The sequence below is a fragment of the Trachinotus anak genome, unplaced genomic scaffold (genome assembly GCF_046630095.1).
Source record: "Trachinotus anak isolate AG129_WGS33_773 ecotype Australia unplaced genomic scaffold, CSIRO_AGI_Tana_v1 ptg000013l, whole genome shotgun sequence".
In the NCBI taxonomy this organism is placed as follows: Eukaryota; Metazoa; Chordata; class Actinopteri; order Carangiformes; family Carangidae; genus Trachinotus; species Trachinotus anak.
Genome location: NW_027273864.1, coordinates 17,263,166 through 17,283,823, shown reverse-complemented (window position 1 = coordinate 17,283,823; position 20,658 = coordinate 17,263,166). Strand labels below are relative to the sequence as shown.

At 37.9% G+C, this 20,658-nt stretch overlaps 1 protein-coding gene across 7 annotated transcripts in view; it reads right to left on the bottom strand.

Annotated features, from left to right (window-relative positions):
- Positions 1-20,658, bottom strand: part of cadpsb (Ca2+-dependent activator protein for secretion b) — a 66,915-nt gene that overhangs the window by 45,341 nt on the left and 916 nt on the right. For all 7 annotated transcript variants that reach the window (XM_071495176.1, XM_071495177.1, XM_071495178.1 and 4 more), the window contains exons 2-3: positions 5,232-5,345; positions 2,921-3,253 (exon numbers count right to left, since the gene is read on the bottom strand). In XM_071495176.1, the coding sequence (XP_071351277.1) occupies positions 2,921-3,253; positions 5,232-5,345 (447 nt within the window). The remainder of the gene's footprint in view (positions 1-2,920; positions 3,254-5,231; positions 5,346-20,658) is intronic.

Below are 20,658 nucleotides of genomic sequence, written 5' to 3'. Positions count from 1 at the left end.
GAATAATTTTATTAGTGAGAATCCATTGGTGTGAATAAATAACCTATCAATGATTCACATCCTCAAACCTGAGAAACTGTAAGTGGTCTTAATATTACTGGAGCTGAAACAATTTGTCGATTAATTACTTAGTTGATAGATGACAATAAATACTTGGTTAATCGGTTACATAATGTTCTCAACAGCAAACCTCAGGAAAAAAATAGATTTCTTATATTTTGACCTGTTCTGATCTGCAATTGAAGATACCAACAATTTGCTGTGTTCACATTCAAGTAACAGAGAGAGAAAGCGGTTGAATGTTTTTTCTTTCCTTCCAATTCTGCTGATATGAATGTGGTGTGAATGCAGTGTTAACGCAATCGTTTAAGTGAGTCCAACATTGCCTATGAAGAAGAGGAGAAAAGGCACTGTGTGCAGTGGGTTTAAAACATAGACTCCTACATAAAAACTATGGATTTTCGCCCCGGCGAAACATTTTATAATTCCAGCTAGATAGACATCTTTGCATAGGGCGTTGTCGTCTGACCAAATCATGGATTAACCAAGAGCTGATGTCAGAAATGGGACTAAGTGTCTCAGAGTTGGCAGAGACCACATGACAGCCAAAAGGAGAGTTAGTATTACATACAATCGTCTTGTTGCCAGAAATACAACTCTAAATAGTTGCAAATGTTGTTCCTTATCTGTAGGATGTGAAAGTAGGTGACAGTTTGCTAATGGCAGTCCAAACAACCTGGTAATATGGTGGTGGCTTTGGAGTTCATCCGCTAGTAGTAGCTAGTTGTAAACTTGAGATTCTGGAAAATGTATCATGAGGAAATGTAGCCCTATGTAATGTCTTTTTAACACATACAAAACATTCTGAAGCACAAACTGTATAAAAGTGAAAGTATAAATGTTATCAATAAAAAAAAAAGAAACCTTTTTTTCCCTGTAAAGCACCAACAAGATAATTATGAGAGAACTGAAATATTGGAGCTCCTGTTTGAGATTCCTCTGTTTGTCTTTCACCACTCACAGAACAATCAGTTTAGAAACTATTGTCATAATAAACACCATAAATCCTTGAACAAAACTGAATGAGAACCTGGTAAATATCGCGCTCTGTTTGATGTGCTCTGATCAGAATGTGCTGTACTTTCAGAGAAATGTGTGCATAGCAAAGGCATTTTGGTCAAAGGATTTGGGAGATACAGAATATCTTTCTTCTTCATGTGCTCATCTACTTTTTCTCTGCAGCTATATGACTGAAACAAAAATATGTCTTATTTTAGGGAATGTTAACATAAGAAATGCAGTGTGCAACACAAAGTTCTATTTATATAGTTAAACCAATTATGATTTTGCAGAGTAGACAACAAAGACATTTTCTTACATTTGTTTAGTCATGCTTGCTGTCACCACACCTACATAACTGTAGCCATCAGGGAGTGGAGCATGCTCAGACTGGTGCAGCTGCTGGCTGTACCAGTCTAATCAGTCTGTTAGTCATTTTCAGAGGCTGCTCTTACTTCAGCACAAGATAGAAATAGACCAATGCTTTGTTTCTACTATTTGGATGTAACTGCAAAAAAAATGGAAATCCCCAACGATAACAGCAAAAAAAAAAAAAAAAAAAGATGGCCTCTGAATCCTAGCCAGTCCATGAAAACCTTTCATCAAATCAGCCCAGAGCTATGCTGGGTTACCATGTCTCCTTTTTAGTGAGGATTTTATGATTTAGTACAGGGCAATATATGGCGACTGGTTGCTTACTGAGAGGATGCTCAAGGTCACCATTAGTATAATCAGATATATTCATTCATTCAAGAACAGCTGGAAAAGCAGCTGGAGAAAAATGGAAACACAAGTTTTAATTCTCTGAGGAAATTTTGATCATTCCATGTAGGTGTAGGAATTATCCATTTAAAACAAATCTGTCCCTTTTTACATCTGTGACCTGGATCCATGTGCCATTTTGCCTTCCTGTAGTTGTCAAAAACCAATATTGAAGCACAGCATGACATTGTATATACACTTTTCTGCTGCAAGTATGCCTTTATAATGGTGTATTGTTCAGTAGCTTTGTACTGCTCAGTGTGGGTTTTGTTCAGGGAAAAGCTATTATGTTCTGCATGCAGATTTCTGACCCTATACTAACAGCTCTGCTGCCAGGACATAAAAAACTAGGTTAAGCATCTTCAAAGGCTTGGGAGGAATAATGCATTCTGGATTTGGAGGCTACTGAGATGTACTGCACCTCAGCATTAGAGGCATCTAACTAATGAGCACTCCACAGAACAGAGCCTTTATTGATCTTTGCCAACTGAGACATTTGAACAATACTGAATAATCTAATTTGTTTAACAGCACCTCATGCCATCTGCACAGATTTATACGTTAGAAACTAATGAAAGAAGGATGACGCCTGTTCCAAAGAAATTCAGCGTTTTAAATTCATTGACTTCTAAGAGGTGTGTCCACTGGACTTAAATGAAATGAAGAGGTACGTTTTTTTATGCATTAAATGATGAGCAAATGTAAATGTGTTGGAGGCTTCCTCCAAAGCCTGCCGTGATATGACTTTTAATCAAGCTCCTGAAGAAAAAATACATTAGTGTTGCTCTCTGCGCTCCCATAGAGAGTGGTAAAGCAGTGAAGATAGCAAGCGAAGGAGATTTATGTCTGACACAAGCACACTGGTGTCTTCTATTATCCACCTTCAATCTCCACACACAATCGAGTATGCCCTTGTATGAGATGTATAGACTATAAGAAATAGCATTCATGACTGAAATGTCGTTGATAGTGTATACTGTTGGAAAATCAATCAATGCCTTGAAAAGTTTGTATGTGTGAAAACAGATGTAAAATGCAAGTATTTTAGTGTAAAAACCTTATGAGATGTATCACCTACATGCTTAAAAAAAAAACTCACCTGACAGGCTTGGTAAAGCAGCTGGTGCTCAAACTTTTTGATGCCGAGGATATTTTGGAACATCTCGTACAGCTGGTCCTTGCTGAGGATCAGCTCAGATGCCGCACTGGCAGTCATGCGTTGCTGTGCCTTGCGTGGATCCTCGTCACCACGATAGATGGTGTCAAACTTGGCCATCCAGGAGCTGAGCACCGTCTCCTTGCTCAAACCGTCAATCTCTGGCAGGCTGCGCACGCGCTTCTCGATGTGCCTCTTGAACACTTCCCTGAAATCATTGGCCGAGAAGCCGCCACTCTGGACCATTTTAGCCACACGGTCACTCTTTAGGAACACCTACATTGTGAGAGACCAGTGTCACTAATTGCAGTTATACAAGAGCTAAAGATGCATAAAAAAGGAGCACTTGATGTTTTAAATGATGAGTAATGATGAGATCAAGACTTCGGAACAGACTCGTATTCATAATACACTGCCACGTCTGTCTTCTTTTGCAAAAGGAGACTTTTAAACTGATTCTGTGTTTGTGATGATACTGAATAGAAAAATAAGAGGCATATACAGTATGTAAGGCTGTGACTCAACACGGCCAAGGCTGCTTTCTGTCTCCTGCTAATGACAGACTGACAGGGACACAGGCAGATGAGCATCGAGTGAGGTAACCATCAGAGCTGACTGTTTTGTCACTCTGACAGTCACATTTTGTTCTTAGCATCCATTATGTCTAAAGAGCAATGACTGCTATACTGAAACATTACAGTACAATGGTACGCTTCCCTGTCAATTGGTGAATGTTTGTTTGCTCAAATGTTTGCAGCTGAAATTAATAATGTTAGTCTGTACACAGAAAGTAAAAAGTACACAGAGCAACCTATGACTATCAACAGTTGCACTTTTGATAATGGCCTACACTGTAATTTAAGTGGATGAGAAAATTAGCATATTATAAAAATTAATTGACAATATATTTTGAGATATAAAGAGAAAGATTTACACACTGCACACAAAGTGCTCATTAACCCAAGGAAAAATGTAAAAACATAGCCTTTTCATACTCCTCTTACATGTTATATTTACATAGTGCAGTTTGTTGAAGTTAAAAAGTGGCAAAGAAAAAAGGTTTTAGTCACTCCACAATCCTCAGTGTCTTACTTAACTCTAGCGAACACACTTCTTAAAACAAGAACTGAGCCATACTGATTTCAAGTGTATCTAATTATATTATCGTTCAGCATATATTCCGGGGTGTTTTAGTATTCTGGTATCATTTGGGGCCTCTTATCCACACAAGTGCAACAATAATTATCATAACAACAATGCATCAATAGACAGTACTTCAAAACATAATTGTTTCAACAGCCACAATCATAGGTCTTGTTAATTAGAACCATAGGTTCATTGCCAGGTGTGAAGCTCACCTTCATTTCACATAGATGACATACAAAAAAGAGATATTATGAATGTGCTCATCTTGGAGATGGAATTTTCTATTGTTTCATTCCATTGCACATTTGTACATTTGTATTTTTACAGTAGAAAGTGACAGGACTCATAAGTAGAGAGAGAATGGGAATCACAGCTATGTCATAGTTACATAAATACGTCTTGCCAAACTGCTCCTCACTTTATAAAGTATGTTTGCCTGGAGACTGGATAGAGATTGGTGATGGTAGGATGAGACTTTTGTTCCACAATCACTTTCAGTCAAGCCTTTTTATGCACTATGTGTGTGAGCATCATACAAGATGCTGATGGTTCCAATCTACACTTGTTTTTCTATCATGGATTTGGCCTTTAACATGTCCCACTACCTACACTGCCTTTTGTACTGCATGCATGGTAATGATGACTTTTTCATCTGCAGATTGAATAGTGAGGTTGGAAAAGATGGCTGTGTCAGCCACATGGTCTGACTCATAATCTGTGCAGTGAAAAGCTTCAGCCACCATTTTACCACTCAGCCGCCTTTGTACGAGCATTTTGACATGGAATAGCAATGGGACTGTCTAGTGCTTTTTCGACTTTTTAGACTGAGAGCTGGTCATTTCCTGTTTTGAATCTGCTAAAAAAAAAGTGATCCAGAAGGTATGATGCATATACAAAAATGTACACTGTGGATAACATCACAAAATTGATATGATTATCATGGTTTAATTTTTAGCTGCATTTTTAAAGAGAGAAACGCCAGAAATGCACACATATGAATGATGTATATGCACAACACATTCAGTGACTGATTTGAAAGCATCAAGTCTCTGGATAACAAAATGGTTCTGACTGTAATTGTGCTGCTATGGTTATGGTGAGTTCATACCTCATAGAAGCTCTGCACAGCGTTGATGAATGCCTCATCAGCCACAATTTGTGTGTCTCCATTTAGGAAGGCCTGGAAACGATCCTTAGTCTGCTGAAGCTGCTGCTTGGATATCTGTGGAAGCAAGTGCAAACAGGGGACACCTCAGTGTTAAGACCAGGATAGGAAAAAGTGTCAAAAGAAGCACGTTGGTTTAAGCAACAGTGATATCCATCCATTTTGAACATCTTATTTTGGGTACAGGGCAAGCAATGCATCCTTTTCCCTCAGAAACTTCCTTCAGCTCCTCCTGGGGAAACACTAAGTACTCTCAGGCCCCTCCAGTGTTTCCAAAGTCTACCTTCTCACCAGCTATTGTGAAGGTACTTAAGTAATCATTATTGTAATCATCCAGATTTGAACTCTTAACTGTTAAACATATTTGATATTATCAGAGCAGCCCCGATGAGTCTGCGAGCAGAACTAAACACTGGAACTGACATAGGTCCCAGAGCAGATTTCTCCTTTGATTGTCGGCAGGGGTGAATAGGGAATAGATTGGCCCAAAAAACCTGTAATCTGAGTCTGACTTTGAAGAGTCATGCTCTGCACACCTCTAGAGGTAGGTGTCCAGGAGGCATTCTTACCAGGTGCCCAAATCACATCAACTGGCTGCACTCAAGAAACTCAAGGAGTTCCATAAGGTCCTCTGAAATCTCTGAGATCATCATGCTATTACATGGAGTGACACATTATCTCAGCTCATCCAAAATCTCATTCTTTGAGTCTACCCAGAGATTGTAACTGTTAAACTGAAAGCTTTGCTTTATGCGTCAGCTCTGTCTTTACAACTTACAGTCTGATACAAAGCCTGCATTACCGGAACCAGTGTCCCCGCCGGTCAATTTTACAATCCTTTTTACCATCACTCATGAATAAATCCCCAAGGTGCCTGAATTCTTCCACTCATATACTTGCCCTCACTAACCTGAACTGAGCAATCCACCACCCCAACCACATCACACTCAGCTTTAAACCACTCCATGGTATCTCAAAGGAGTTTTAAATCGAAAGCAACTGCACTTGGTTATTTGTCTAGGAAGACATTTCAGTCCCAGCCTGGTCAGGTGCGAGAAAGAACTGATGAAGCCTCTTGGATGAGAGGTGAAACGTCTTCCTAGACAAATAACCAAGTCCAGTTGCTTTCGATTTAAAACTCCTTTGAGATACTATGACCTGGACAAATGAGAATATTCACAGGCCCACTCCATGGTACTTTGTAGGTCATGGTCCGATGAGGCCAAAAGGACATCATCATCCACAAATAGTAGAGATGCCACCATAATATCCCTCAACTGGACACTTACCTGGCCTCAGCTCAACTTTAATATCCTGTCCATAAATTTGACAGACAGGAGAGGTGAAAAAGCACACCCTTGTCAGAAACTGAAAGTTATAATGTATATTTTCCACAATGAAATGTCTACAAAGGACTAGACCTATGTTATATGTATTTGTGTGTGTATATGTATATATACACATACAATACATATATGTGTGTGTGTGTGTGCGTATGTCTATATATACATAATGTGGATGTCTTACCATTTCATCTTGGCTTTAAAACAGGGGATGCAAATCTCAGCAGCTCCAACATCAGAGCTGCTAAATAATGCACCTCCCATCTGTATCTAAGCACAGACACTTCAGCATCAAATAGTGTCATCCACATTGTATTTTGGGTTAGTTTTTTTTAGCTTATCATTGTAAATTACATACACATAATATTTCATCTTGGCTAAAAAACAAGAGGATGCAAATCTCGGCAGCTCCAAAATCAGCCCTTCTGAATAATGCACCCCCTATCTGAATTTAAGTACAGACACTTGAGCATGTTCAGATTAAGCGTATTAAGAATACGCTTAAAAGAGTCTTATATCTCTAAACATTCAAAAAATATAGACTTCAGACAACTTGCCTGTAAAAACATCCTGAATGTCTGGTTCTTGAATTATCAAAGAAACAAAGGTAAGGAGTCTCAGTTTCTAGCCATTCCAAGCGCTTGATCCAGTGTTTATATAGTTTTAAATCGCAATTCACAATCACAATTTGGCTGCCGGTAAAAAAAAAACTCCTTAATGTGTGGTTCATAAATTGACGGTTACATTAGCTAGATTAGCAATTTTAATTCCCAACTCCTCCCTGATGTCCTGTGTCTGCCATACAGCGCTGGTTAATCACAGATTTTTAAAGTGACACTGTTTTATTTGATGCTTTTTACTGGTCTTAATCCACTGGTGCATTTGTCATGGAGAGGGGAACACTTTTGCAGATAATTGGCTGCCGGTAAAAAAAAATGCCGGAACGTTTGGTTCATAAATTAGTTATATAATTAGTTAGATTAGCAGTTTTAGCCCCCAACTCTTACCTGATGTCCTGATAATTCGGCTGTAAGTTAAAAAAAAAAAAAAACGACTGACACTGAAGAAATCCAAACTGAGAGAAGACAGCAACTCCCATGATCCCACACTATTTCATGACATTACCCAATTTTATCTTTTGTAATTGTTTTGATTGAGAGACCTCTAGCTGCAGAAGTTACACACTGTGCGTTGAATAACACTAACATAACACTTTGTTTAGAGGAACAAAATATTTCATGAGAGCCATAATGAACACCATAGACATCAAATAAAAAGGTAATAAATCACAAATCTAAAAAGTTGGTCAGAGAAATATCTAAAAAAAAAAACAAAAAACTTGCAGATGAATTTCCATTAAATTTCCACTAAATTTTCATTCATCTCTTCAAGATGAATTCTAATCATTACGTTCTTCTGTTCATCATTCATTCAGCTTTCCATCTTGCAATGAGGTAGGTTTAGTGCTAACTGGCAACTGCTAGCATGCTAAAATGCAAAACAAAGATGGTGAACAATGTGAACATTATACCTGCTACAAATTAACATGTTAGCATGCTAACTGTATGCTTGTTAGCATGATATACTTTGCGTTGCAAATGTATGATGTTTTCTCTGCCTTTGCTCATTTTCGATCCTCACTCAGGTCTACATGTCCTTGGATTGATTTCACACATGGTTACAGAGTCAGTGACCCAAAAGTCAATAGACTGACAATCTCCCTCTGAGAACTGCCTTCAATCTTACAGTTTATGCTGTTGTATATGTCAAACAAGCACAAGGACCTGCTGGTAATGTGTGTGTCTGTGAGCATTCAGCCTCATATTGCAAGTGACAGACTTTGGTGTAGGAGTGTTATGGAAAAGTATCACATATCATGTGCCTGTGAGGCAATCTCAACACCATCGGCATGTCCATCGTATTACCCCAGCAGTGCTCCAGTAATGTTCAGAAAATGAAGGTCATCTAACATCAGATTCCCCTATCAGAGCCATTGTAAAAATGCTCAAGTTTCATCTAATAAGAAATGCTTCACAAAGTTGCGTATAAATACACACATAAAATATACATACACACAGATGAGTTTGACAAAGAGATCACAAATCTGTTACTGTCAATAAAAGTAAAACAAACACAAACTCAAAGAACAAATCATTTGTGGTAGAGTGAATCTCAGCATGACATACCACTCAATGTCCAAACAGAAAAGATCCACTTATGACACATAACAGCATATCAACATCAGAGATCAATACTTGTGCTTCTCCTCCAAGGTTTCAGGTTTATTCATCTTGGCAACAGCAAGACGTGAGATTAAAGAAAGAGTGTGAAACACCCCTGATAGGTTTTAATAGACCGTGGTGTTCGAGAAACATCCTAAGACAAGAAATGTTAATATTAACACCAGTATTCAAATCAGTCTGATCTATGGGGACACTTGGAGGTTCAACATACTCATCTACAGTTACATGTCCATTTCTGAAAGTGATAGGGTGAGGATAAATATACTCAGTTGGCAGATAATTACATAGATATAACTAAAATGAATGCAGTCCACTACAACAGTCCTGCAATAAATCCTGCCATCGTGAAGGTTATATAAGCATTATAACATAACATCATAAGCATTATTTCTGTTATTTAGTAAGGTGGACAAATAGAAATAGAAATACTTATCTGTATAATACAAAACAATTCAAGAGCACCACAAACCACAGCCTCCAAAATTGTCATAAAGTTGAAAAAACAGTTTTAAGACAAAATAATGTAGAATTGTTGCATTAGACTACATTAGTTTTAGATATGTGTACATAATAAATTTGCTTTGGATTGTCTTTTGTCATAATGTACATGATGAGGTAGTTCAAATTTATGTTATTCAAACTACTACATCATGAAGGCCTTTTAGTGTATAATATATTCTGTACAAGATGATAGAGTATATAGTGTAGATACTTAAATTAAATAATGAGACTGTCCTTCCCTTTTCTCTTTCTTATTAAATTCTGAAATAGCAATAATTCTATGTAGCAGTCTTGCATAGAGAAATATTTTCATTAAGAACAAAAAAGTATCAATCTATACTTAGAATGAAATGTAGGCATGTGCTCAGCATCATCAAATAAAAAAGAGGGAAAGAAAAACAACATGAGGAACTAGTAAGAATAGTATATAAAGGTAGAATATAAAGCCTAACATAGTTTCTGTTGAAGGGCTGCTGGGCTTTTGACAACAGACTTGAACTAAGTTGACAAAATGTTTCAGGGCAAAGTAAGCACTCGTGCCTCTAGACCTGAGGTCACACAGACTGTAGGTTTCCTGAATACAACCAAACACAGGTATATGCCGATTGAGTCCAAATCAGAAAATAGTGAAAAATGCCCTTTACAATTTCCTGAAGCCCAAATTGATTTCTTTAAAAACTTGTTTTTCCCAATCAACAATCCAAATATTACTGGATTACTATGACAGAGGAACAGCAAATTCTAGTAACTGAAAATGCTCAAACTTGAAAGTGTGGGTGGAGAGGTGACACTGAAGCCAAACACAAAGCAATAAACCAGGTAAAATGTTTCCACTTCCACCAAATCACAGCTCAACCGTATAAAATATTTATGACTTTCAGCTCTGCATACTTTTTATTTCATTGCTGATTAGAGAACTGTGCTGATTAGTAACCTAGTTGATGGATGTCAGACAAATGCCTCCATTTTCATCAGTTTTGCCAGACTCCCAAGACGTACTTTCCTGCTTTGCTGGTATTGATTCCCTCTCTGTGGCTCTTATCAAGATTGCAGTGTTAGACTTTGATTCATTGGCTTGCAATGAAGGAGGCAGTGACATTAATCACCCTTCACATACCAATAGAGGAGATGTGCATATTGCATGGGCTTGATATACAGTAAATTCATTACAGTTCAAAATGACTATGAATTTGAGTTTACGGTTCGACCATGTTGCTGACAAAATAGTGGAGTTGCTGTGAAATATTTGATGATCAATAATCTTTAATTAAAAACTGGCCTTATAAAAAATATACATATTGTAATTGTTTTGATCCCTTATATTTCATATAATTAGTTAAATTATACATGTATATGTAATACCATTTTAAAAACAGTACATTTTAGAGATAAACAGATATTACAGATATTACAGTAAAAGTCTGTCAGCTTGAACTGTAAGGAATTTCAAAATATAGCTTATGTCCTGCATCTCTGAGCCCATTGAGCCTCTAACACAGGTTCTTAGTAATAACCTCCCTTCAGGCACATATCTTGTAAAAAGTAAGCTGCCCTTAGTGATTCTTCAGTGAACCGAAAAAGATTTCTACATATTGCTCTGTCAATACGTGTTTTGTCTGTTTTCCCGCAATTCTTTTCTGAAGTGCAGGAGAAAGTCTATGCATTTTTTTTTTTTTTTTTTTGAAATATAGTCTGTCATATACAATAGGGCAGATGATACTGGGAAGCTTTTTAATATAAAAACTAAACGAAACACACTGTAAATGAAAACATTAAAAATGAGAAAATTACAAATTTTAAAAGGTCATTGAATTGTTCACAGTTGTCAATCACTGCCTACATTGTGATGGAGGACGGTTACATTAGGGGTACTGTAAAGACTGACCAACTATAGCCAACTACAGCATTTGCTGTATACTGCCATGTGAAAGAAAGATTTAACCAGTAAAACGGCAGATTACATAAAATACACAATGATTATATATAATGACTATTCATATTAATCTCATTCTTATCGCTAGGAAATTTTTAATCAGTGTGGCTTGTGAGGTATACAACATATCAGCTGTCCTTGCAGGGCTGTGATGAGTGCAGTAATTAGTTAATTGAATGCAGTATATACTGAGGCTACTGTATCGTATTCAGCGCAGTGAAACCTCCGCTGTGCTGACTCACACTTTAGCTTCCTCTAGAAGTTACATAACATTGGAAAGGGAAGCTAAATTAAGGTGTTTTCCAAAATTAAATGGCTACAAATTAGATTTAGCAGTTTTTAGCAGTGAGCAGTTGTAAATGACTCATAAAAAGGAGACCAAAATTATACGCTAGTCAAAAGGACTGAGGCAACATCAAAATGTAAAAACTATGATAAAAACATGCAATGTCACATATGAATGGAGAGACTAAACATCAGATGCATTAGATGTACTCTGAGTTTACCTTATGAAGAAGTGAAGGACTCATATCAAATGTACAAAGTTGTAAAAGGATATCATGCAACCTAATGCTCTTATTGTGTTTAAATTAGTTTGTTCAGGAAAGAGCTGTTTCCAGTGCTGATGTTGGTTTTCAGCAAACATGGTATGGTGAAATCCCCTCACTCGACAAAGTACACGTTATTCATGTTGCAGATGACACCACCGGCCCACATCTGAGTAAACAGCAAACAGGAGTATGGGAGCAAGCGCTGCATGACAGCTGCAGAAAATCTACCAGCACCAGACCTCATCAAACACAAAACACCAGCATCATGTAGTGACTGTGGTCACAAAACTAAAGTTATACAAAGACAGATGCACAAGCTATTATCCCCAACCAGACCTGCTCACACACACACACACACACACACACAGCATTGTGTGAGTAAATACCACTTGGCTGGGTTAGTCAACAGCCAGGTGTACACTCTGGGTACGGCAAACAGGGATAAAACAGGAAGCGCTGGCTCTGTATAACCGTTCCACACACTGTTGTCACATTCAGGAGCTGTGGCACTGCTGATATATACAGTAGAACACTGTGTTCACAACCAGCTAAGCCCCTTCTTGTAACAGTCATCCATTATCACACCACCAACTCACTGGCAGCTGCTATACAGCTCAGCTGGTTCCTCATAATGCTCATTCAGTTACTGAGATGAAAATAAGCCCTTAACTTAATATAACATAAATGGTATTGGCAATGAGGGGATAAAATCAATTGGACAATTTGCATAAATTTGGTCCAAAACAATAAAATCAATCCTGTCCATTCCATTGCACACTTGACATTGACATGTTAAGAACCATTCTGTGGTGTTTTTCTGCACCTGATTAAAGTTCATTTGCAAAGATTTTATTTTTATTTCATTCATGTAGTCATAAATGATCTGGTGCTTGTCATAGAGTTTTATAGTCATTTTAATGTATCATTGTGTGGTGTACTGATTTGTATGTATTCTGCTGTTGAATTTTGTGTGTTTGTGTAAAGGCCCATCTACAGAGAGGCATTACAAATTAGCTTAGGTTATAAATACTGTGGTTTGCGGTGGGTCATGCTGTATGGGCAGCTTGTCCATATAAAAATAACAATTAAAGAGATCATTAAATAAATAACTGATAAATAGTTTCAGTTGTTTTTATTAACAAAACTTGGCAACATTAACTGCTTTATTTGCGTCAGTTTCTTAAATGTGAGATTTCAATGCTTTTCTGCATTTTATACAATCTTTTAAATAATATTTTTAGATGTTGGACTCTTAGAGGAGACAAGACAAGATGTAACCTTCAGTTCTCACACCCTGTGATGAGCCTTTTTCTTTTTGATAAATGATAATTTTTTTCAAATGATAAAGCAGTTGAAAAATATTATGAACAGATAATTCATAATGAAAATAACTGTTAGTTACAGCCCTTGTATGAAGCAGTTTAATATAAAATCTTAACCCCAAGCATTCCTCTCAAATCTGAAAGGGTCCTTAGAGCTACTGGGTGTGGCAAAATGACTTTCAGATCAGTTTTTTGCTATGCAAGCCCAACCGATCACTGACTGTTCTTTGTTAAATTGCACTGAAGGTTAAAGCTGTCCAACACTTTTTCCGCTTATTTATTCATTTTGCATTCATGTCATTTTCTGATCGTGTTACGCAGCTTTGGTTCAAAATAAAAAGTACTGCAGTGCTGCAAGGCTACTTCATACTGTGGAGAATATACTGTCAGGCTGACTGTGGGTTGGTGTCTCTGTCCATTGCTGGTGCATTACTCTCATCAAGAGTCTAAGACATAAATCCTCTCCAGCTAACCTCCAATCACAAATCACTTTCTGTCTTTTTCCTTCTTTCACTGACTCAATTGCTCACTCACTTGTTCTGCTTTTAACGGCGCTCTCATCTCAAATATCTATTTATTTGTGCCTGTCTGTTGGTCCTGGTTGATGTTTTAGATAAAGATGTAGTGAAAACAGATCACATAGATGACATTAATCAGACTATTGAAACATGCTCTTTACTTGAGTGTTTAGTAACAATTTGGAAAATATTTCTTAGTGTCTTAGGGAACAAAGTAGACATGAATATTTAAGGGTTGTGTTTGAAAAAAACATGTAGGTGTAACTTACCAATTTAATGTGAAAGCTAAACAGTAAAACATATGAATACAAGTTAATTTACCTTTTTGTTCAGCTTTGTTTTTGCATTCTTATCTCTTTACTATTTATATTGTCCTACTGCATTAGAACTATGCATGGATGATAATGCTCCTTCTATCATTTTACATCAATGATAGTGTTCACAGCAATGATTTTGAGCAAAAAGCCGAAGGTGTCAGACACAGATTTACATTTGGTGTTTGACAGGAGGTGAGTCGTGCTGTGGCTCCATTTAAAGGACGTGGCACAGGAACATGTGACACATGTAACAGTGCAGGAGAGAAACTTCATCATGTCTGCTCCAGGCTGCTGTTTATGATGTTTATGCCTCAGTGAGAGTCATCAGAGAAAGAGAGGTTCAACAGAGGCAAGCAGTAATGATCCGGCTATAGCTCTTACCTCTGTCTCTTTCTTTAATGTGGAAAATCACCACTACTAATCTCTCTCTCTCTCTCAGTCTCTGTTCATTTTTTCTTTTCCTAGGCCAGTAATTTCCCCTTTGCAGCAATCATTCATATGGTTCAAGATACCAGCGCAAACACATTCATGTGCCCTTAACGACCACCAGCAGCTGCCTGCCTTCACTTTCAAGACTTTAAGAATTTACCGAAGTTTTCTTGTACAGTGATTATAACTTCCATACTTTATAATTGAGGCTTAGTTTTCTCTTAATTTTGAGAAAATGTTCCTGTAATTACGAGAAAAAAATATCACAATTACGGTGTAAAAAAAAAAGTACGTAATTAAAACAATTTGAGACGACACTAGCGGATTTAACTTGAATTTGCTTTGGTTTAACTCCATAGTTGGATGCATAGATGTTCTGATGTGTCTGAGTAATTATAATGAACATGTCAACACAGCACAGCCATGTGTAGTCGCTGGTATTGTTCAAGCACAAGCACACAGAGCACACACTGATCTATTTGAGGTTGCTCCTGTTTAAATCATTGCAGTGTTGATATCAACATCTGAATGGAAATAAAGCCCAGCTGTTTTCTTCCAGCACAATTCCAGTGAAATGGTTTTTTGTTACCAGCTGACTTTTGATTAGAGCTGAAACAATGAGTCTAGTAATCAATTAGTCAATTGACTGACATTTAATTGGCAACTATTTTGACATTGATAATTAGGTCATTCTATTCAAGTAAAAATGCCAAAAGCAAATCACTTGTTCTGACTCCTAAAATGTGAATGCCTGATGGTTTTCTGAGCCTTATATGATAGTAAATTGAATATTTTAGTTTTTTGACAGTTCAGAAAAAACTAGCAACTTGACAATGTTGCACCAGGCTGTGTGATTGGGATTTTTCATTAGTTTTGGTATTTTATTGACAAAAATGAGTAATTGACTAAATAAAATTGCTAATGAAAAGAATTGTTAGCTGCAGCCTTAATTTTGATTTTAAAAAGGTTAGTCAGAATCTTATTATAATCACAATAAAAGCACTAATGTATCTGCATTTTCCACTTGCGTTGCCAGCCGTGCCTGCTGATGTCTCATGTCCACTTTAATCAAACCAGCTTTCATTTCCACTTTTTCTGAGTATGACTAATGTGCAGCATTGTGGGCAAGGATTATATCTTAAACAGCAATTAAAAAAAGAAAAATGACAGGAGCACTGCAGATTAATCTGTCTCAATCCATCCATGTATATTATGAAGACACACTAACTGTCTATAACCACACAATTCTGTTTCATGTCCAAGGACTCTGTCCCTCAGGAATTAGGGATCATCTTGTGTTATGCCGCTTTGGACAACAGACAAGATTTCATAGGCTTTGTGAGGACATGTAGGTTCTACTGTAATTAACAAGTACATACTGTTCTGGAGAGAAACAACTCTATATGTGAGATGTTGCTTTCAAGCCACATCACAGATACAACTTTGCCTCTTATGAGGCACAATCCCTTACACAACGCTTCCGTCAAACATAAAATCCTGCACATCCACATACAGAAACTCTGCTGTTACATTTGCATTTCTGTAGCTATGTCTGTGAGTACATGGCTGCCCTGTGTATCATTTATCAAGTCACACTACTGGATTATTCAAACAGGCAAATACGAGTCAATTTGATCCTGAATGTGATTGCTGCTTTCCAAGTACTCAAACCTTTGGGAAAAGACGCTGTTAGTATTCTGACAAATAAGATCTTAGCTTTCCCTCTTGGTTATATGCAGACAGAGGAGATGTTTAATTTGTGAAGCTGTGATATGTAATGCGCTGCTACACAGATTGTGGGTGAGGGGGTATTTCACCTGCTGCTTTTCAGCTGTCATCCCTTTTGAATCTCCTTTCATATCCATACCCTTGATGAACACCTTTATTCTTTAATACACTGCTACTTAATGAGAGAGACAAATATTTTTCAGCACTAGCTTTCAATTGCTGATTGGCATGTTTTATTGTTAACTCCAAGCTTTGACTTTGACACCAACTGCGAAGCTCCTTTTATTGTCAAAGGATGCCTTTTTCCAGGCAGAACGTCATCTAAAGATATTACATAATAATGCAAATGATTTCAGTGTCATGCTTCAGCTCTCCATTTACTGCCGCTCTCTTTTGTCTACACGAAAAGTGTGTTTCATGAACATAATGAACTTGAGCAGTTCAACCTCAGTTATCTCTATCTACATATTCATCGCTCAGATATAGTCTTGCAAAATGACTCCTGATTTCTTTCAAGGAATTGAGGAGAAAGAGGGGACAACACACCCCAGTGACGTAAGAGATAAGAGTCTATACACATTATGATTTTCAAAACTGTTTCTGAAGATACCTACTGCACATACACCAGTTGGAGTGCGTTCCTATTCATTTTTTAATGTTGCTAATGTTACTCATGGCTCTGGCAGTGATGTCAGTTTCACCTCTCTCTCTCTCTCTCTCTCTCTCTCCCCTCAGCTCCTTCCTCTGGTTTCCATCCTCATATCTCAGCATTATCTGTCCATTATCCACCAGCTCAAATGGCACAGTTACCTGAATCATTGTCACATATCATCTTTTCATATTCATCCACAGAACAAATGTATCGACAGTCATCAGCAAAGATTGAATAAATACGTCCATGTGTGACCTTGTGTGCATGACAGCTTTCTCAGCTCTTCCATAGAGCTTTAATGTTTCTTGTTTGTTTTTCTGGTGTCTAAGCACAGGAACAATAAGCCTTCACAGTCTAATTACTAAGTTTTATCCACATATTGTCTCAACATTTTCTATTTTTTACAAACACAAATTGCAAATTAGAGGAGATAACACTCATGCCACCACTCACTATCACTGTCCTTATTGGGCATGGACAGGTCTGCTCCAAATACACCACGTACATACAGTGCATTTGTTTTTGCATTCATTAAAAGGCTATTGTGTCCTTTTTTTAAAGGAAAAGAAAATACAATAAAACTCATGTAAAACCAACCCACAATGGGACACCCAAATTCCCTTGCCAGGCTTAGCTATAAACGCCAAAGAGGTTACTTTCATCCAAGTATGACAACTTTTAATGTGAATTTCAGTCCACTTCACATTCATATCACAAAGCCTGCTGCACAGTTCACAGCTGCTCTCCCTCAGAGTATCAACAGCACAATGTATAGTATTAGAATGCCGAGGCGCTCTATTAAACAAATCTGCTGGCAGATGTGTTGATTGGATCCAATTATCTTTGGGGCATCACACTTTCTTATTGAAAAAAAATCCTCAAACTGAGAAAAGTCTGCAAAGTACAAACACTGTGTTCTATAAAAGGCTTTTGGGTTGGATTTAGATTCTATTTGACTTCATGAGAACTTTAATTTATGTATCAAATATTCATTCAATAAGAATAGTTTTGCTTATTACCTAACAAAACTAAGCAACTTTAAGCTAATTGCTAATGTCAGCATGCTAAACTGTTAAGTGATAACATTAACATATACTGATGTTTAGCAGGTACGTTGTTGCCTTGCTCACTGTTAAAATACGGCTAAAATTCTGACCTGATGATGGTGCTAGAGACCACAACAATTATTTCAATTCATCCTGAGGGAAACATAAATGGATGTAACCAAATTTCATAACAATCCATGCAGAAGTTGCTTTTTCCACAAAACCCCAGATGTGAGGCTGATAGTGGCAGGAAAAGTCAGAGGATCTGCAAAGCTGTTAGGACGCAACAACTGGGACTAAACAGACACTGAGATATTTCACTGGGTGAGTGAAAACTTTGACCTGTTAGTGGCGCTAAATTACAAGTCAAGGAATCATCAAACTCAGCAGGTTTCATCCTCTGGAGACCATGAATGTCTGTGCATGTTTCCATCCATCCATCAAACATTTGTTGCGATGTTTCAGTCTGGACAGAAATGGCAGGCCGACCGACAAACTCAGCAATCAAAGGACAGATATTGCCATCCATAGAAAAATATCGTAAAATGTCTTTCTAAATCTCAAGTTTTATGCCATCTTGCTCTTAGCATCTGGATTATCCTTTATGTTTAATTCCTGTGTGCACACAGTTTAGGGAGGTGACCAAGATTGTAAATGTATCCCAAGACAAGCAAACACATATCACCGGTTAAATATGTACAGACACTCCACCAACATTTTAACAGCCTCCATGCTGCCGCAAGTGAAGACATCAGAAGGAGAAAATATTTCCCTCACCCCTCAAGAGGAAGTGTGCTAGTGTGCTATTCTGTTACCCTTTCACAAGGTTATAGCAATACATTTCAAGAAGCAGCAGTGGTGCTTGCATACTCTGCAGCCTGGTCTGTTTCTCTGTGATAGCCCATCACCGCTGTTTGTGTGCCAGAGCTTCTAATAACGGATTATCATGGAGCTGCTCCACATGTTTTTCTGAGGCCTTTAAGTCTTTTCATTACAGCGATTGCTTCATCATATTTCTGTGACTAATCTATTATAGCCAAAATTGTAATAGGCTACATATTAGATTGCGTAGCCAACGCTATGAGGAATTTCCTAAATAGGTTATTGTTTTTCGACATCTGAGGAGCCCACATACACAGGATGTACACGGCAGAAAAAATATTGGACCAATGTTGAATATTCTCTCTTCACTATTGTATTAAGTGATAAATTGTTCTTCATAACCACATGGGGACGAAATGGAGTTAAATGACAGTGAAATGATGACTACTGCAAAATGTCATGTCACTATATGCGTACATAACTGCCAGAAAATCACTTTACATTTAATTGCTCTCTGTTGTTAAATGTTTCTGTGTAATGCATTGTTGTTTTTTTAGTGTCATCAAAATCAAACCAATTACATGTGGTGAAAATAAACACTTAATTGTTGTCATTTAATGTTGCACAATGTGTATCATTTTTCTGGAGAGATTGGTTTATTCCAAAAAATGCAAATTCGGACCAAATGAAAATCTAGAGGCAGACTGTAGGCAGACAGACACACTTTGATTTTGTGGTCTGACAGCAAGCACTGGATTGTTGGTCCAGATATTCACTCACCCACAGCAGAGGATTGTGGCTGCCTGCACAACCAGATATGAAAGTGCATTACTGAGCAGGCATTAGACTATCAGTAACCCATGCTGAACGGGACTACAAACAAACAAATAAATGGAAACCTTATTTATGCCTCCCACATGCACTTGTGCATGAGTCAGCAGAAAATTCAGACCATATGGCTAAAACTGTGTCCAGAGGAAGACAAACTGTCTGCAGGTTGAAAAAAAAAAAAAAAGCACAACAACAACAGTCACTAGCCAAATTTTGTGTCATTTACAGTGTTTCCTTGCATGAGTGATACATGATCAGCCTTAGATTAGCTGAGCTGGATGAATCTTCCACTGGTCCACAGAACCACACTGGATGCAACTCATGCTTTGTGAGGGGAGCTACAAGAAACCAATACTACTGCCTCACTGAGCCAGGGGATGATCAGTTTTTCCACATTGTGGTGGTAGCCCTACACAAAACATGCCCATCATTGCATATCTCATTTTAATAAATGACAGCCAACTTGTTTGGCAGTCTTGGAGTACAAACACTAGGTGGCCTATTCCTGTTGTGACAGTTAAATGCACATAATAATAAACAATAAACTGGGACTATTGTCCTGGCTTACGATCAATTCAGTGATCCTGTAGTACAGTAGGGCCTGTGCATTGTGACTTTGACAGTAAGGACATCATGACCCAAAACTGGCTTCACCATCAATGGAGCAACACAGCAGCAGTGTGAAACAGGATGTGGGCCTTGTCCCTTACAGTATCTCAAAAGCTGGACCTTCTGTAAATTCTTCCTCTGAAAATTGCGTAAAAAAATAAGATGTGTGGACACAGACAAATGTCCATGCAATTAAAATACTGTAACCCACCTAGAGGAGCCTGGCTCATCTGCTGAGGAGAAAGGCTATTAAGCAACCCTCCTCAAGAGGTCTGTGTCCAAAAGTCACCTTGGGAGGCCAAATTGACGGGATAAGTAATGGCGCAAACGGGTTGGAATTGGGTATCCGCCAAGAAGGCAGGACATAGAGAAACATACAGCCGCATAACAAACGTGAAGCAGGACTTTTTGGGGGGGGATGTGGGCCAACAAGGACAATGACACCGTCCTGATTTAAATCGCCATCCACCATCTCCTGAACGCCCTTTTAGTTAATGGGCTTGCTGGGCTCTGGGATTAATCTCA